General features: G+C 38.9%; 2 protein-coding genes across 8 annotated transcripts in view; one reads left to right on the top strand and one right to left on the bottom strand.

Moving 5' to 3' along the window:
• Positions 1 to 16,731, bottom strand: part of LOC117605566 (uncharacterized) — a 56,904-nt gene extending 40,173 nt beyond the window's left edge. For all 3 annotated transcript variants that reach the window (XR_004581737.2, XR_004581738.2, XM_034327045.2), the window contains exons 1-2: positions 16,484 to 16,731; positions 14,805 to 15,154 (exon numbers count right to left, since the gene is read on the bottom strand). Coding sequence is in view for 1 of the 3 variants with exons in the window: in XM_034327045.2 (XP_034182936.2) it covers positions 14,805 to 14,920 (116 nt within the window). In the remaining 2 variants the exon portion in view is untranslated. The remainder of the gene's footprint in view (positions 1 to 14,804; positions 15,155 to 16,483) is intronic.
• A 33-nt stretch (positions 16,732 to 16,764) lies between these two features.
• Fas3 (fasciclin 3) overlaps positions 16,765 to 20,330 on the top strand; it is a 266,165-nt gene continuing 262,599 nt past the window's right edge. For 2 of the 5 annotated variants that reach the window (XR_013063386.1, XM_034327039.2), the window contains exon 1: positions 16,766 to 17,087. Coding sequence is in view for 4 of the 5 variants with exons in the window: in XM_034327039.2 (XP_034182930.1) it covers positions 17,003 to 17,087 (85 nt within the window). In the remaining variant the exon portion in view is untranslated. Of the gene's footprint in view, positions 17,088 to 20,330 lie in introns of all 5 variants that reach the window. The other 3 variants (XM_076692048.1, XM_034327040.2, XM_034327043.2) reach the window with 3 other exon arrangements.

The following is a 20,330-nucleotide window of genomic DNA, read 5'->3' as shown; positions in this document are numbered from 1 at the left end:
AGAGTAAAACACTTAGTCTGCCACAGAGCTTTATAGAGCCGGTAGCGCGAAAGTCAAACCGTAAGCTTTCGAGGGAAACAAGAAGGAAAGGAGTTTATTGTTCCGCTGCTTTTTCCCCGAGCTTTAAGCCCAAACATTCCCAGAAGCGACTTCGTTGTATTGTCTTAACCGTCCACAAATTCGAGCTACGTTCTCTCGTTGAAAAAGCGTTACCATCGATGCAAAGAAACATCGTCAAATATATGAAGAAGTTTACACGAAACAGCATAAGTATACATTCATCCAGGAACAATCATTTTTATACCATGACAAAAGTGTTTGAAGAAAATTCTAGGATACTTTTATAAAACACAACAACACCGGTACTCTACAGTATCTGTATGATAGAAGAGATTATTTAAATTACTGCCTTGTAAACCAACAATGTATCATCGTCATATTTTTGAAAATAAAAGAAAAACACGGCGCGATATAAAATAACACAAACGCGACCATGTTTCGTGTACAGTACCAGCTAAATTTAAGAAACGGTAAGGTATCGTCGAAGAAGAGCAGTTATTCTTAATCAACAGAGAAAGCTGGTGCTTCTTCGAATCCTACTATCCATTACTAGTTCATCGCGGGCAACGTTATGAACTCGTGAAATATGTTTATCCCTTGTCAAATTGCAAGTTTTAAAGCAGGATATTAAGTGTCGTGGTACGCGCGGAATAACCGTAATATGTTAGGCGTAAGTTTCGAGGGAACGTGGTCGACAGTCCGCGAGCAAAACAAGACTGCTTTATGAAAATGTAAATACGTTATCCACAATCCAGTGGAGTGCGCTTTTAGAAATATTGCGAGCGAAATTCCTTGTGTCACATGCTGTACGAGTGTCTGCAATGATGCAGGCTAGCTAGGTAAATGCATCGCGATAGCAGAGACGCATAAAATGCAAAATATCTCATCCGTTTCCGTACTATCATAGCTTACAATTCGACGTGGAGATCGAGCGGTCGACTACGAAAGTATATCATTCTGAAAATATTACGGAACGTGTAATGCCGCGCGGTCGTGATGCCAGTCGATTGGCTCTTACCGATCGATCCGATGCTCGCTATTGTTCGTTGGACGGCCTGACGCTTCTACGAGGAAATAACTAGCAGTATTGGTCGCGACTGCAATTGATTTCCCAGTTATAATGGTCAGAGATTGGTATCTTCGAAGCTAAAAATTCAAATTCTTGAGAAACAGAACTACGTATCGCGATTTTAGTAAACGGATTTAATTTCAAAGTTATAGCCCTTCGAATTTATTTGTCAAAATAAATTTAATCTGTTTTGTGATTCCCTATAGCGTTTAATTGAAATTTGCCAAAAATTAAGGTTGATTGTAATTTTTAATGAAAAGGTATCCAATAACGCGAGGCAGCGATTCAATATCGTTATTGCTGTGTAGCCGCGTTATCATCGCGATTGCAGACCATTTTCCTGAATGTAACGCGACGGTGTTTTAATTCCGATTTACCTCAAAGTGAATAGCGTCAATGTTCCAGGGAGAAAATTTCATTAGCTATCCGAGTAATGCGCGCTCTTCGATAGTTATCGCATTATTTCGGTTACACGGTCACAGCTTTTGCGCTTCGATTCAAATTACACACGCGAATATTATCATTACCTCCAGGAGTATGCGTAATTAACGGTACTCGTGAAAATTTTAAATAGATCCAGACGTGGAAATAACGATTGTAATAAAAAATTCAAAGAATCGTCCAATATTACTCGGAACGGATAACATGTAATTATTGAAAAATGAATTAATTCAGCGGCAAATTAATCAAGCGCGAATTTTTATGTTAAAGTAATACGCATTGGTACAATCCACTTAATGATAATTTTTTACAATAAAGAGAACTCTTTGATAATTATGTTAATGAAAGGTTTCTGAAGGGAGTCACATAAATTTCTATTGCAAGCAAATCAATTGTCCTCCCTGCTGCGCCGTCTGACCAATGCCTGACTTATACTACTTGCGCGTTAAATATGACATTCTCCTACCTTTCACTGAACATTGATGAATGGAATTCTAACAAATACTATTCCGCACGTATTATTCCTAAACTATTTCGTTAAACATTCCCAAAAATTTAAAAATAATATTCAATTAATTCCATTAAACAGAATATGATTAGAGTGTAACGAACAGACTCAAAGTATTCGCGGAGCTGACACAATATACCCTGGTTATAATCTTTTGCATAATTTCCTCATTTTGAATCGCATTATACTCCCATGTCAGCTACACAGCTGAGTTACGAAAAATAGATTTGCTTATCCTCTGAGCGTGTTACAGCCGCGCTGAGCTTCGCCAACCAGCTTGGACATGTTTGCCAGCGTGGAAACGTGTTAAAAATACGTCGTTAAATAGGATTCCGGCCGACTAGGAATCTGTTTCTCTTTTTTTTTTTCGCTGCACGCTCCAACTTTGCCGTTGTTGGTAGAATTTTTAAAGTTTCATGCGTCGCGTCGTGGGAATGGCATTGCGGCCGTGCTACTACGGTTAAGCGATGCAGATCACTGCGAGGCGAAGGTGGAAACCGCAATCTTGATACGACAGAATCCGTCGTTTCTGTCGGTGTTCCAGTGCACTTAAACTCAAATGAATTATTACGCTCCGCCGTTGGCGCGATTCACTTACGCCGTTGCATTATTTTCGTAAATTGCCACTTCGAATTATACGCTTTCGTGGCTACACGCGAAACCGAGTACACGACGCGGTCAATCTTCGAGAAGGGCTGAGAATTTCGAGCAACACATGGAACGAGAAACTGAAACTCGAAACCCATGTTTCCCTCGATTTTAACATAAACGAGACAGTGATAGTCTTTTATTTCAAGAATATATTCTTTGAAGACACCAAATATAATACGTTGACCGTTGCAGTAAAAATAACCGAATCTGAAGTGACGAATTATGATTTAAATTATTATAGACATCAACCCTCGTCAGACGACAGCATTTTATAGACGACACGCTGGGTCAGAATTTTAATTAATGTTTATTTCTGGTTCGCGATGTTATCTGATCTTCTATCAATTATCTCTGTCAAGCTGAAAACGGCTAATAATTTTCGAAAAGTACATACTTGAGTGCCCTGGTTTTTCGACTCAAGCTACTACATGGTGACGTACACCGTATCGAGATTAAACTTTAAGGTATCACGTGAAACCATAGCTTCCCCGTGAGAGTCGCTCGTAACTCTTCCGTATCGGATCGGTGTCTCCGTCGGGCCCGTGAAACCAGGGTAATATCCATTTCGAGGTGCGGCACGTCGAAGATTGATCTCTTTCTCTCTACCTGCTTGCCCACTGATCCGGAAGAGACTAGTATCTTAAGTAGCAACACTGAACAGATCCTGACATCTGCAATTGCACGTTTCACCGACGACCGACTAACGTTTCCTTCTCAACTTATACATCGTTGTACTTAAACATTATCCCTCGAGCTACTCGATAATAATACCCAATAGCATTCGGAATGTTTTATTTGATTAATCGCAGTGGCAGTTTGAGCAAAATTATATAGATATAAATCTCCAAGCATGAGGGGTGGGGGATATAAACTGCTCTTCCTTATAGAAGATTTCTGTATTTCATAGGTCAACGGTTTACTTTTCAAGGAAGCCAGTGTTTTGCTGGCACGAAGTTTGGCCGCTTTTGCGGGGGCAAAAGTGAAAAGAAAGACGACAAGTCACCCATGATAAACGTCCACACGCGCGTCTTGGTTTATATATACTGAACGTGAATGAAAGTTGGCGCGGAACAGGAAACGAGACCGAGAAAAAGCCTCGAAAGAGCGTCAAACGTTTGATTTATAAGCGGCAGCGGTGGTACGCTAAATCGAAATACGTGTCCCTTTTATCGGTGCTTTCGTCATTAGTGTCGAATAAATAAATCTCCTCAGACGAACGAAATAAATACGCTTCATTCGATTTTGTCTAATCTTTATTCCAACTTATCGTTTAATATTTGATAATATTTATGAACGCGAATGACTTCTGGAGACATCGCGATTTAAATTACGGATCAGCTGATTGAAATAGATGGTGTTAAATAGACGGGAGACAAGAAATTTTTTTATCCTCGGAAAGTCTGATACCATCGATCCGGGTACAGCCAAGTCGTGTTGTAATTTAAAACGAGAAAGCTAATGGAAAGTTTCATCGGTGAAACGAGGATCTATTTTAGCGCGAGCTTTGTGGCTGATCGCAAAATTGACTATCGATCCTGAAACACCAGCCATAGTTCGCATCGAAACGAAGCTGCTCTGTGGATTGTTTTAAAAGCTACACGCGAAGCATCGATCGAGGTACGCCTATTATTTTCGACGTGCGATTTTCTTGCTTCTCTACACTCGTTAAGTGATCCCCGTAATTGCGAAAACATCGACAACCACCTATTCGAATATCATCCATTTCTGGTATAATAAACGCCTCTATGCAATCCAGCGGATAAATATAATAATTTGAAACTGTTGTTACACACTTTTCATAATTACTGTACATATTGCCGAAAATTGAAAAATGTTTTGCATCGAAATCAATCAACGAATAGAGAAAATTGTTTGCTTGAAACGTTGATCGATCGGCAGCATCGTTGGTAGGATACGTTTTGATTGTTCATGACAAATGTTTAAAAAGCGATCAATCTGGGGTACGGAAGAGACGATATATAAATATTGTGACTTGAAATCAATACGTTTCTAATGCATATTGGAGTGCCTTGCCCAGTGTCGCTTCGTGTCCATTTAAATATAATCAGTCGTACGATTCTCTCTATGTTTTATTACAATATGTTTCAATTAACAAATCCACTGATCGGAACGTTGAAACATAGCACAGAATAATTGAAAATTATAATGGAGAATTATACGACTGGCTTTTAATTTGTACGTAGTTTCGCTTTCGAGTTCGGAAACTCAATTCGTGCAGAAATCGCGTGAACTTTCCTATAACGCTTACCCTAAATCGCGGTATTTAACTACAGCCTACTCGATATTATACTTGGTTAATTTGTTTGTTAGGCTAACGTCTAATTTTATCATAAAAAAGCACACAGGGTGGCAATATTAGCCAATGCTCTGAATAGATAAATTCGGATGATAAAGCAGAAAATGTGCTGATTTTCCAGCACCTTCGATCTGCGTTTTACTTCAAGTGAATGTGTTTTAATAATACGACGGTCGAATGATTAATTTCTTTAAGATTAACCTCGACAATGACATGTGGAAAAAATAGGAACTCCACGGAGTCGGTCAAAGCTTAGCCGGGAAGAAAGTAATAATCGTTATGCAAAGCTGTACTCTGTCGGAGATAACTAGCGAGGGCCACTTAAAAAAGGGGCTCCTCAGCGTCGAACGCTGCTGCCAGACTGACTCTACGGTATCTTACGTTTTATAATTCGAGAAGAAAAGAAAAAGGAACGAGGCGAGTAGCGAGTAACAGTGGGCTAAGATAAGACCCGGTATGAAATTAAGAAAGAACGGCATGTGGAAGGCGCTATCAAGCGAGGTAGTTACTCCATTTTCTCTAAGCACCAATGAGGTACGCGTTATCAGCTGTTACGTTTATAACATATCCGGTACTTGTTCTATGAAACTGCTTGAAAAGAGAACAGTTCATCGACTTGCTATCGAGCACGATAATTTGTTCGGCAAATTATAGCCTGTTCTAATTTCTAAACGAACCTTTCTGATACACGCTTTAATGCAAAAGCATTGAATTCCCGCCTATCTTTGTATCAATTTCAGAACGTTGCTTTACGAAGAACTTAGCTGTTACTTTTTTTCAATCCCTATTTTTATTCTGGAATACACCGTTTACCGACCGCAATCATTATTACAGTAGAAAATAAATCTGATAACGGAGGGAAATATTATCAGATTTTGCGCTGTACAGACTGGGGATAAATCGTTTTGCAGTTTGTTCGCGCACACAGTTATGATGGGATGAGTTTTGGCCGCTGATATTAGTGATTGATGAGGGTCTGGCAGGGACACCGATTATCTAACGACGTTCGATGTACATGAAAAAAGCACCATCTATATACGACACCGAGGTAACATATAGGTCAGTATATAATATAAAGCTGATTCAGAAAAACTATCTATACCATGGGGTTTCGCGATGAGTTATTACACCCTTATGTTTTAAGATAGATAGAATACCAGCCCGCATTGAAAGAATGATCGATATTCGTTAATTAATATATTCACGCGTTAACCTTGAATGATGGGAATTAACGAACTGGTTCTGTAACTGAAATTAAAGTGGAACGATCGAAATGGAATTTAATTCAGAGGAAAAACAAGACTAGTATCTGCTAAGGTTTTGATGAAAATATTTTGTAATACCTTACAGATTATGTTTACTCCATAGTCATTCTATACTTGAGGCTGCAGCTTCAGGTGCGATCATTCAGACGAAACTAAGCTACCCGCCAAGGATAACGCAAACTCCGATTGCATATGGCATTGCACCGGAACTTATTAATCCTTTCGCAAAACTCGGAATACAGCCGCATTACGCGCGCTCGATTTCGTTGAGTAATGGAATTGTAGTCGACTGACAGAATTCAGAACATCCGCATAGAGAGAGGACATTTCGCGACGCAAAGTTAAGCATCGCTGGATAGAAGGGGTGGGCACTTAAAAGCCTACCTGCCATGCCATAATGTTCTCATTACATTTCACTCGGCCGCTTCCGTTTCGGATTTTAATGCCCTCGCCGCAACCATCGCTGCAGCAGAAATCAGGCCGCACGATGCAACCTTGATGCATACGGAAAATACCGACACCTATTTTCCACAAATTTTTATCGATCTAATCGAACACTTTGAACACGAATTTCTTTACATCAGACACGAAAAGAAATGAAATTTTCCATTAGTTAGAAACGTAAGTAATTTCGATATTTCAAGATGGTCCGGTGTACGACGTAAGAAAATTAAACGTCCCAAGGGGTTAAAGTTGCCTCTTACAGTATGCCTGAGAATCGTTCTGGTTTTTTGCAAGGTCCAACCACATTTAGAAGGGTTTCTCTAATTCACCAAGAGGTAGGGAGGGACAAGTGGATGCCGACGCGATTCAGCCGGTGCACAGGATGACCAGCGCAGGAATACGAGGGTGGTGCAGAGATGGTCAGTAGGATTTATGTATGAGACGCCACCAGGGCTTAGAGAGATAAATTAGTCGAACTGGCAATAAAAAGTCGACTCGCGGATAGCCCGGATTACACGGATGTACTACCGAGGAATCGATGGTGCTTCTTGCCACCTTCTTTCCGTTGCCTTTTCGTTTACCGAGCTTATACGTTTCCGCTTCAACGTGCTGCTTTTCTCTCGAAATTCCGCGCGATCGAACCGCGTCTGGTGGCGTTCATTGCGCCACCAGTCTACCAAATCTTTCCTTACTTTTTTCATTATTAAAATATGTTCCTTATCCGTTCAGTAAAGTTAAAATGAAGCAGACGTGAATAATACAGCTTTCTGAGAAAGAAACATGAAAGCGATTTATATCAATTGCTTTATATATAGATTACGCGTTTACTTTTGATCGCTCGAGTCCATGATGAAGTAAAAAAAAAAAAAATGAAATAAAGATTAAATGTAAAGAAAGTCACAGGCGAGTATGCGGCAGCGGTCGAACAGTGCAACGTCCAAAAACAAAGAAACATACTAGAGATACCGAAAATTTCATTTCACGAAATGAAAATGATATTAAATTTGAGAGACACCGTCTGCTGCTCGTATTTCCGGTGTCAAGTAACTCGGGTCGTTGTTGTCACAGACCAAAGCAGAAATTTACTTTATTTATTTCTTTTCGCTCTACTTTTCATTCGACAAGGCTCATCTCTTGAAAAGTTTTGGTAACGTTTTTTTAACGTGAAACTTAAAAAAATATGTTCAGAATCATCGAGTACTTGGTATCTAGAACGGGGGATAGTACTGCTGGTTATATTTAAACGGCAGAATCGAAGTCACAGGCGCATAAATAATTTTCAATTAACTCGAAGAATATACGATCGATTTTTATATCGTACCGTTATCTACTATTTGTCGATCTGTGAAAGTCGACGAGTACACGGCGTACAATAAAAGTGGGCCATGGATTTATTCAATGGCGCTTCGAAAAGTAATAACGCACCTGAGGTTGCGCTATCGATAGAGTTCCAGTTCGATTCGTTCGAAGCGGCTTATTAGTCGTTCACAGTTGTCGATGAAAACGAAGGAAACGCCGTGACGCTTCGCCTCGACTAATGAACACCAGTGCCTTCCTTCCAATATTTCCGTTAATTTTTAAATCAACAATCTTATCGATTCAATCGACAAACATTTGCCAGAAGCGAATGAAAGGAATTTAGCCTATAAAATCTGCAATGAAAACGGAACTCATCGATTCTAGTATTCCTTATTGAAATAACCTCGGTGTACGTTCGAATTAAACGATTTGATTTCCTTTAAATATCCGAGGCCAGTTTGCTAAAATTCTTTAATAAATAGAAATATATATCTTAATGATAATTTTGAATTTTTCGTGCGCAATATCAGTGGAGATTCTTTTAAAATAATTTCACCCACGGTCCTTTAATTTACGTTACATATGATTCTTTTTGGGGTGCATCACGTCGTATTACAATTTCGCTTAATTAAGACCATCACGAAAAGCTGCCATGCATGCCGGCCTGCTTTTCCCGTCCGCCGTTCTTTTTTTCTTCCCGCTTTAATCCAGCACTTCCTAGAGGATTTTTACGTCTATTAACGCTTCGTTCTTGACGCTGAAAGCAAACCGCAGCTGTCGATTGTAATTTCGTGACGTTGCTGACGCGTTGTTAATACGGCGTTTCGATCGATTTTACTAAACACAGCGTTTCATCGATTTTACTGCTACATTTCCGCATGCTGTAACGCAACTTGATATCTTTAAAAATAACGAAGATAACGTGATGCACGCGATCAAACGTAACTGGAATCGCAAACCGTCAATTACCGACGATATCCGCTTTTCCAACCTCGTCCGAATTAAACTGATCCTTGCTACTTGATTCACGAAATAAATACGGATTCGTGGAATCCTCGGAATCGATCTGATTCGCAAGCGATTATAACGAAATCTTGAATATTCCAACTAATTATGATAGACGCTTTACGGATAACAGATTCGAAAAAGTAGACCGGACCGAGGGAAAATAAAATACACGGTGGAATTCGATTTGATTCCAATTGATCATATTATGCGTATATACGTGAGGTATTGTGTCGTGAGAAGCAAGTGCCTGTCAAAACCAAGTATTGAAAATCGAAGCCAGACGCACCAGCACATGGAATTCAATAGGGCCTTCATACATCCAATTATCGGCTTCCTTATAAGATCGTATTGTATGAATTATACATTGTATCGCTCTGTAGACGGTAAGCTTTCATTCGCGAGCCCCGAAAAATATATAATATACTTCTCGCACAAACGGTTACTTATTTTCCACTCTGTTATTTAAGAATCGTTAGCCTGTATTTGTCAGGTTCGAAGCCTAAGCTTATTGATTCGTACTGTTACGTGACTGGAATCCATCGCGTTTCGGCCAGGTAACCGATCAAAATTACACAGACGATTGTCGACACTAGTATAGTTTACAAATCATTTCCAACAGCTGCTTACATCAGGTTGTTGAATATTAAACAACCGATTTAATCCATAAAATAACATTCGTGCAAAGTGCAAAGTACAATGTTTTTACAGACTCGAAACATCGAACTATTAACGGAGCTTCTGATTTTCTGTAATAATTATTCTGAATATTTCGTATTTGAACAGATTTACGCTGACCGGATCATTTACAATTGTTACGATCCTTCAGCGGATTCTTACCAACCGTTCCGCTTCATTATCCGCACGGATAATACCAAAACGGTGGAAATAATTTTAACTCATCGATACGGTATAACTGAAAGATAAAAGAGCAAGCATTTAAAGCTTAACGAGACGAGTATCGTTATTCGATTCCGCCGCTTGGAAAATACAAACGGATTTCCTTGCGTCTCGTATTAACTGTAGAACGATTGCAAGCCGACACTCTGCTTAGTAATTACTGCATCCTGGCCATTAACAGAGACAGCAGCAGAGGAAACAAGGCGGGATTTTAAAGTAGAGTAATCAGATTACTCGTTGCTCGCTAATCTTTTCCTACGAATTAGAGCAACTTTTCTTTCGAAGAAGTAAGTTCCTTTCCCCCTGCCCCTTGGTTCATGCAGCCGTTTCAAGTAGATTCTCCTGCTCCCCGTGAAATTGAATCTCCCTGAAACTTTGATTCGCTACGAAACAGCAGCTGAAACATTTTGGCATCCCTCGCGGTGGTAATTTCATCGATACACAGTCTCGATTTCACGATTCCTATGTGAGTCATACTATTCGATCCTAAAGTTGTTGCTAACTTAGCCGCGATACGTGCTCTTCGATTTCTTCGGCTTCCTCGTTCGCTGCGTTAAATGAACTTCCGATGGATCATGGAAATACGAGAAGGGCAGACAAACAAATTTTATCGTTTCGCATTGTTCACGAAAGTATATTCCGCGCGTGTCGCGAATAGAAATTCGGTGTTTCCACGAGGCGGCGAAATTTGTCCACGCACAGGTGAAAATTGTAACAATTTTGCGCACGTTTGAGAAACGAGATCGTCGGCTCGTAATGTAATAGCATCGTTCATTGGACATTCGAAAGAGGATTTTACGAGCGCTCTGTATCAAAGTACAGAATGCAAACGCGATTACGCGCGTATGCGATATAGGGAAGCAAATCGATCGTTCGACGCTGTACGAGTACCCTTTTAAACTGAGTGCAGTTAATTTTCCGCAGATCTAGCTTTGTGTTTTGCTGCGTCTGTTCTGATGCGTAAGTTTCCCAGCCGTTCGTAACGTTCTTAGTGCCGATTTTGATTTATTTCTTCAACCATGAATTGAAAACGTTAAACCATCCGTTAAAATTAACTCGATGTATTTTCAAATGTATTTCACTTGTTGTCCGACCCTCGTGTACCATACTCTGACGCTGATAATCATGGTACTCGTTTCATCGGACAGTTTCGACGATGTGCAAACGCGCCACCATATTCACTGAATCGTTAACATTTTCGCGATACCATTACGCGTAATTATTCCACGATTGCTTCCAATTTCTACATACCAGCATCGAAGTACTAAACTATTACGTAACAAAACAGCGATACATTGCCAGTTAATTCATATTTTACGCTTGTCATCGAAATTCAATCTCCGCGCGACATTCACCACCTACTCTAATTCACTGTCCGCGGCCGCGTCAATGAAATATGCTACCGGTCAACTAATCACAAATAATTAACGGTTCGCGAGTTTTCAAAGGTAAACACAACCCGTTACTTCGAATCTCGTCTTCGTCCTTTCATTACCATTCCGTTCGTTCGTATTTTCTTGAAACGTTCGATCGTCGTGTTTCGTTTCGAACGAATTCCGGAATTATTTCACCGATTCACGGTGCAAACATCGTGACACACTTTCCATCGGTTTACCCGATTGTTGGCTTACAGACAATAAACAGTCGGAAATGATAGGTAGCGAACGCGAGAATCCCCTCGTAATCGGTACGTATAGCTGGTTCTTAATCATCGGAGATTACAGGCGAACGGGTTGGATCGATTCTTCCATGATTTATACGTTTAATTTAGTACCGACACGCGAGCTAATTATGCTTTCCAATCCCGATGGACTGGCCGACGATTTCAGGTGAAATTTGTGGAACTCAACGGAGAATTCGGTTGTGCTTGTATCAAGAAAGGAACACGGTTAACGCGGCAAGAGTCGCATTCTTGAATTATGTTGCTTTCTTTCCTTCTGCGTGTATCCAATTTCCCGACGAATACCGGGTACGTTCAATCCGTAGGAAACTGTGAGCCGAGTTTCGAAGTAATATATACACCTGCACGATGGGTATGCGGGATATTTTAATACCTACGTCCGGCGTTACCAACTCACAGGGCAGCAATCCACGATTTATGTGTACGCCAGGGAAATATTTGTAGCAATATTAAATGCCTTTTCGCGTACAAACCGGAACGCTGATGTAACTGCACTGGTAAATTCATCGATTTCCTCGTACAAAACGTTCGACTAAGTGTTTGTCATTGAAGGATAGACGGCTTTTATTTAAACCTTCCTTTCTCACGCTTGTCCATGACAAAAGGTTAAATAAAAAATATGACACGAAATATTTTAAGGTGTTTTAAAGAAATACAGTTTGCTCGATCATCGCAACGACCAGCAATTTTTTAAAACATTATCATCACCAGGGTATAAATTGAACGAACAAGAGATTAAATTGAAGAGACACGCGAGATTAAAATATCCATGCGAAAATTTTAAATGAACGCGTATTAATGTACGCTTGTAATTCATGTATATCCGATATTTAATTAGATTTAAATTAAATCGCGACAGAAGCGTTGTAGCAGGAATTTATTTGGTGGTGGAACAGCCCGATTTTTATCAATCCGTGTTCCCTCATTATTTTTCCGTCATTGATGTATCCGATACGTATTAAATACCGCATTCATTATACGATGGATACATTTTCACATGCATCTTATTTAAAGCTTGCAAATCGCTTTTCAATCTTTATTTCCCACATGTTAGAGAAGTTACATTTTAAATTATTTAGTACTTTACAAAAAGTAGTGAAATCTAATTAAATTTTCCCTCAATTGTAAACGAATCAAAGTTCGGTAGCTGCGTTTCAGTAAATCGCTATCTACCACTTTTAAATTACCTACAACGTTAAGAGGATCACAACAATCCAGTTAGCACGGCAACCTGGAAACAGTTAATCTATTTTTGCGCAATGTTCTCCGACACAGCGTTCAACGTTAATATTTTTAGTACGATTACATAAATCCGTGTCAAGCAGGAGCTAATTCAGAAGACAAATATAGAAAGTATTAAAATTCAATGAGATTAAGATTCTAGAAACCGTCCATGGTATCAAGTGCTTCTTGTTGAACCCATTAATATTGATTAAACAAACTTAACAAAGAACCTGCTTCGTATAAGAACTTACCTTCGATGTTCGAAAACAAAGTATTTTATAAGTTACCGATGTTTACGGGCAACAATACCTATAACAAAGGGTAAGATATTTTCTTGCAACTTTTTTACTGCCTTAATCCTCGCTTCAACGACTTTTTAAAACCAATGCACAACGACCTACGCGTGCATGCGTCTATGTCTGGGTACCCGAGTACACAGCTTTTAAAACGCGGTTGTAAAATTGTCAACAGCTCGCAACACATAATTTTTAAGCTTTTACGGTTTTTTACCGCGAAAATAACTTTGCTATCGCCCGTGTAACCGAAGCCGATACAAGCGCGCGTAACGAGAAATATGCATGGTAGAAAAAAAGTTGCGAATAGAATAACCAAATTCGATCGATCAACGAACAACCGTGTAAATTTATTTTCTCTGTTCTTTGTGTATTTTGCAACGCGGTTATTGAAACTGATATTGATTCTAATCACGCTTCAGCAACTGCATGGTTTAATTAAATAAAAAATATCATTTGGTCATTGTGTTTATGTAAACGTACGTTCGTAACAAAAGCAGTTTTGATATTAAATAAATATTTGCTTTGACTGGATGAATTGAAAGGATTCAGCGACCGATCAAAATACTAGGCAAGCATTCACGTGACTTGAATCTGGATTGATTGAATGCGTCTGGTTGATTACGGTAATAACAAGTTCGATGTTAATAGGAGGATTGATATGCGAAAATTTCTAGCCTCGGGATTTTTCACGAATAAGTCGTAATCTGGAAGCTTTTGATATAGATTCGAGCATCCAATGGTTAGATACCTTGCTCGTTTCTTAGTCCATATTTTACCCGTAACAGTTACCGGTGATTAATCAAAGAGAAAATTAGTGAGTTCGAATCATGTTCTACTGCATTTATCACGACGGATGAACATCAGTACACCGATGTAATTTAGGTTGCCTTTGATTAGGCGTACCTTGCGCCGATATCCATTACTTACAAACCTTTCTTAAAAATTATTAATCAAAACAAGCGACTATTTTGAACAGTAGCAGAGAATTCGACCGCCTTCTGATAACCCGATTATGCGTAGATCCGCCAATTCAATTAACCGAATTCGTAGAAATGTTTCTCTATCATAATACAGAAACAAGTGGCCTGGTATGGAAACCGCAAACTAGAACTTGGTTTTAAAGATCTCGCTATCCCTAACTTATACACTTAAACGATAATATTAGCGCAACCACCATTCGTTTGAACTAAGCATGTCGTACGATAAACCTAATTTTACCTTTCGAAAGAGAAACATAAGTAAAAAGTTGATAACGGTTAACCGAGTTGCTCGACTAAAGCAGCATCGATTCTTATCGATCGTTAGCCAGCTAAACATAGAATGCAACAACTGCCGCGGACCAATTAGATATCCAGAGAAAGAGGAAAACTCGAAATAAAATTTCGATGGAAAATTTTTGCTACGTACACGCTCTCATAGAAACGCGGCTGTCGTGAAACTTTAAATCGTACCACCTATCCGAAGTGGAAACTTTATCGAAAAAAGGAAATGAATTTACATTTCGTGCTAAAACTCATTGTAAAGAAGAACATAAAACTTTTAAGTGGCTCCGTTAAGGGAATACATACGGCTAGGTTTCACCGTTTCCTCTATTCTCATTGGAATAACATGCATAGAGTAAAGTGCAAGTAGGTACTATCTTACTTGATAAATTCCGAAACTGTGGTCCTTAGTACGTCTCCTTTGGTATTATATACTGTTGCAGCTTCCCTTGGACCCAAATGGTGGTACACCTTCGACATATCGGTCACGTACGCCATCGTGTTGAATCGTACTCGTAAGACCCAACAACGTTATCGCCGAGTAAACATCGATAGGAAAGCATTGTCATAATGCACATGGTGGTGCAGTTGCACGCTTCGAGGCTGCATCTGGTGTAAACCGTGCCGCTCGTTCCACGGTATCGCTCTACCTTTGTAAGTAAACCTCTTATCGCGTAGGTTTAGCCTCTTTTCTTCGATTTTACGCTGTGATAATTTCTTCGCAAGCCTCCACTGTGGATCATAAAGTCGTTATTCCTTCGATAGCGATTAATCATTTATGAGCGCGATATTTTTATCGACTTAACATGTTAAATACCGCAAAGAAAACGTACGTAGGTAGTAAGGCACGCTATGCATAATTATAATTATTCACACGATTGCGCCATTTTTTAATTTCAACCTTCCATTTGCTACTTTACAAAATTAATGTAATATTCGTGCTGGACAGCGATGACCTCAACAGCACTCGACGAGTTAGAAAAGTTACTTGTAATAAAAAGCTAACGTTCTTCGAACCTACATACGTCGAAACACCTGTGCACGGTTCTACTTATTCCGACGTATCTTTAGTTTCTTTTCTTATATTATTATACCTACTTCTCAGACTATCTGTAATCCGTGAACCGTGAAGTAATCTCTTAAGTTTTTTTGATTGCTATAATTAATAACTCTTCCTGTTTCGTGAGTACAAGTCTTTTATCGCGATATTTCTAATTAGTATAATAACAAGTTACACCTGTACAAGTTAGTGATGTATAATTTAATGGACAAAAACCTAGTTTCTTGTACAACTTTTTAGGAAATTAATTCTACTAATTATAGTACTAATAGAATTAGATAATAATTAAATTAATTTATTCGCGACCTATATATGTACATTGAAAAGAAAATTAGATTTATGTCTTCTTATTTTTGTTAAGAAATAACTGTTTTTAACTGCATATGAAGTACAAATTATAGTGTAGATGCAAAGGTCAATGAAAGTATCACACAGTGTATCAATAGACAACTATGCCTTCCATGATATGTAAATACATATCTACAAAGCACCTACTTCTGGTTACTATGGAAATATTTAAATATTGATTAATATTGATTTTAATATAATTCACTGAACAAATGAATTTCAGAAATTTTTAACCTTTCATCTCACAACGTGGAGCCCTCTATAACAATGATTTGAATGTATCCGCCATCTTTAACCCTTAAAAAGTGTTCTCTAACTTTTATTATAAAGACATCAATAATATACGATCGCTCGTATAAGAGGTAAAAGTATGGTTATGAATCGAATGCAATAACGGTAGTAATAATACGGTATTGTTTAACGCTTGGTTAACGAGCAGGCATTAAAGCGTGTTTACTAACCTTTATTTCTTTAAATCAAAAGTTTTCACTGGTAGATTGTAAGAAACGTACGTCTGTTAACTACGCAACTGTGAAAGGATTAGTTCTTTCTCAGAAATAACAAAAACCGTGCAATTATTTACCCGTTATACGCAAAACCAGTTTATTCTAACCTATCACGGACAAGAAATTGTTACAAAAGAAAGTACATACCTTTTAAACTGAAGTGCTTGTAGGAGGACGCGAAGAGAAGGAAACTACGTCTCGTGAGCTGTTCGTGTGCCTTTGTAAATACATATTCGAAACAGAAAATCGTGAGTATAATCACTACAGAAAATAATCACATAATAAAGGGTATATACGGTAAAGTGCGTATATACGTAGGTTAGACACGAAAGTAGGTACACAACAGACGATGTCAAACGGAGCTATCGGGGGATCGGAGCATTCGGGCGATCTCGGCTCCTGCCGATGTCCCACGAAGCGGACCGAAAGCAAAGCGCGCGGCAGACGGTCTTCGCGCGCCGAGCTATCTGGTTGGCACTCGCGTCGAGTCGGGCACTTGTATTCGAATTGACGTCGCACGTCTTTCGTATCTCGTTATATCCTCGTGTTTCACGTTGACCACGTTCGCGTCAGTTTCGTTACCGAGTTTTGTGCTCCGTTCGGTTGAAACGCGCGATTAAATCGCAGTTCGTTCCATCAAGAAAGTTAGACAGTGATTTTTTTGTGATGTGCATGGAATCGACAAGCCACTTCAAGATGACGATCACCTGGGTCTGCCTCATTGCCCTGTTGTGTTCTACGGCTGTTAAAGGTGAGTCAGAAGTTATACACACACTTTTATTTGATTGAATTACCGTTCTCGTGTGATTCTACGGTATATATATGCATGTCTCGAAACATAACCTAGGCGTAACGGTTTTTTTCGGAGTTGCTCCGTGCGACCGTAGAACCATAGACTCAATCGATCTATCGAAGCTTGGATTCTCGCATAAAAAATGGCGTATTAAAAGCGGGAACGATGTGTCTAAAATGCGTTGTACTTTATCGTGAAACATTATGCAACAAAGTAATTTTTAAGTGGTCACAGTGAAAATACGTAACGAATCAATCTCATTTCCAACCAGTTGTAGAAAATAGATAGTTATCGATGAACGTTGTGATAAATTGATATATAACTGTGCGTAATTCAATGACGATTCTTGAGGTTTGATTTTTGTTCAAATCACATTCAGTTAATCAACAAGAGAGGTTAGTATTAAACATCAGTTTAATTTTGTTGTGTTGCGATAGAAATACCGTTAAAAACATTATCAGTTCGTATCAATGAGATATCATTTTTGAAAACTACAAATTTAATCTATAAGCGTTCATTGACTTCTTGTCGTGCAAGATGATAGTCCCAATAATTCGTGCGGTCATTGTTAAGGTCAAACGATGTACACCGAGATCACGGCCGTATTAATTGAAAAGTAAACGTGAATGAAAGCGTTATTGGACCAGTTCCCATCGAACTTCTCGAAATTCCAGCAAAGGGTTCAGGAACTTTCCCTGACTTCTTCCTCGTAAATTTAATACATTCGTAACTGATAAAGTTATCTCAGGATTATTTTCTAAAATAGATACCGCACGATCGTACCGTTCACGGATAGAAAGGAGGAGATTGGGAAATTGGAGATTCGAAGAAATTATTGACCACTTATCTGACTAGGGAAAACGTTCCGCGTGAATTATGATATCATGATAATAGAAGATTTATCATCTCGATGCTCCACTTTTACACATACACTATCTGTGATAATGCAACCGCATACCGTGATTATATCTTTCTCCATTAACCGTAAGATTGACGTGTTTTATAACATGTATCCCCGTATAAGCAAAGAACAATAGCACGGTGTTACAATTTGTTTATTGTAGCCGTAAGAAATCTATCCTTCTATCGACTGCAATTTTCCGTCGCGACTTTCATAACATCTCGATTGACTTTGTCAGTTTTCGTGACGTTACCGTTCCGTTGCTATTTACTTTTCCATCCGTCTATACATTTTCTAAGCTCGATCGATGCGCGATTACTGCGTATCAAATATTCAAGCCTTCACGATCGTCGTCGATATGGTTTTTCTAACTGAAATATTAATACAGCTACAATTTAAGTGCGAAACGTTTTATCATCTTCGGTGATGTTTCAATACTTTACAGTCAGGAGAGTTTCTTGTTATTCAACATTTATATGGATAAAATTTTTTACGAGTAATGGTGAATTCTTCAACTGAAATTTTAGTGCTCTGAAGAAAAAAAGAACTTGTTAAGGTCACGACATTCGGGTTTAGGGTATTTTTCGTTGATGGTTTATAAATTTTGTAGTGGCTGGATGGTATCTTGTTTGAATTCGATTACCATGCAAAACAGACCACCCCATTTTGGTCCCTTCGTTGTATTATTTTTCTCAGCCACGGCACAAAGTAAAACGAAATGGATACTTTTTCTTGGAAGTATGTATAAAACGAGACGAACGTTTGGTATTTATCGATCTAAACTTATGAATAACGCCTGGCATTAAGCAATACCAGCTTTTGTTGTTCCTCATAATAGAACGGCTAAAATAGTAACTCTTATTGCTTCACTCCTTTTTATCAGGTTTTTCTTATATAATTCAAGGATATCGTTCCGATTACAATGATATCCTTAATACCTGCATATACTTTATTGTTCCTCCTTCGTTTTTACGTAAACTCTCGAGTGTAGCTCGTTCGAACCTTTCAATTGAATCGATGAGTCAATGGTTGTACTAACAACGTCCAGCACGGTGAAACTCGCCTACTAATTAATGCTCCCGTTATATCATATTCGCACTCTCTATAAACTTTATTATCGATTCGAACGAGAAAGTTGAGACGAACGTTTCGCGTGACGAAGAATTTATTTAGCACGTCCGGAGAGCGTGTACGTTTGGCGACCGCTGAGGCGTCGTCATTCGGAGCGGGCAAAACAAAAATATCCAGAAAATTCGTCGTTGAACGCGTGCAAAATCAAGGTCGAAATATTATACATGAATCTTTGGCCACGTGCATGGCATCGTGGAACACGAAGCAGGGATACGCCCCGCGTACTACCTGGAAAGTTTAAGGTCGTATTAACACGAAATACCTTTCGCTTTATGCGACTTGCAGTTAACACGGGTTTGCCTTGAGCCGTAAAGAAAGGTCGATGCAAATGGTACAATCGAAGTCGTTAAACATAGTACTTCATTTGAATGATATACATATCATTAGTGATGCAGTTCTTCTAGATATCTGATTCGATTAAGGATCGAAATTATTTATTTTTTGTTGAAATGAAATATGTTTGTGTACGATAGGCTGATTCGAGCAATTACAGCCTCGTGATTTCATCACTTATCAAGGTGATCAAATATTTTAACAGCTTTGGATTATATACATAAGTTGGTGCTCCGATACAAATATTTTTGTAGCTTATGTGGTATCTTTCTTTTTATAATTATATTATGCTATTATTCTTTCGTTTCGTGTAATTACATTTTTATACTCCCAGGGAAACTATGAAACAATTAATATTTCAATTTCTTCCTGTTGGTAGTAGATTACTTTTCTCGTCTGTAAGCTTGAAATATTTGGTTAAATTGCGAAAAAGCATATTAGTTACGTTAGAAATAATCGCGTTAGCGGGCGTGGTCATGATTCTTGGACGACACGAGCACGTCCTTTTATAAGAAGAATGCATCTCGATTCTAAAGATTCGGTGAGTCAACGTTGATCGATGAGTACGAGTCATCGGTCCAAGGATAAGGTCTGTAACATTTATCTTTTGCAGTGAACACGGCATTACCGTACGTCCGCACGGAATACGCTAGCTATACACGTACAGGTCGTTTCAGGGTCTAGATAATCCAGTTTCGTACCCACGCATACCAATAGGAGAGATGGTTAATGTACGACCTACGGTCGGTCAGAGACCCCATCAATTCGCTCGGTTATTCGAACGAAAATTACTGAGTTGAAAGGAAGAGATTTTATCTAAGCAATCAGCCTGCGAA

The sequence above is a fragment of the Osmia lignaria genome, chromosome 14 (genome assembly GCF_051020975.1).
Source record: "Osmia lignaria lignaria isolate PbOS001 chromosome 14, iyOsmLign1, whole genome shotgun sequence".
Lineage (NCBI taxonomy): Eukaryota > Metazoa > Arthropoda > Insecta > Hymenoptera > Megachilidae > Osmia > Osmia lignaria.
The sequence above is the reverse complement of the archived record's forward strand: the minus strand, read 5'-3'. Positions and strand labels throughout refer to the sequence as shown.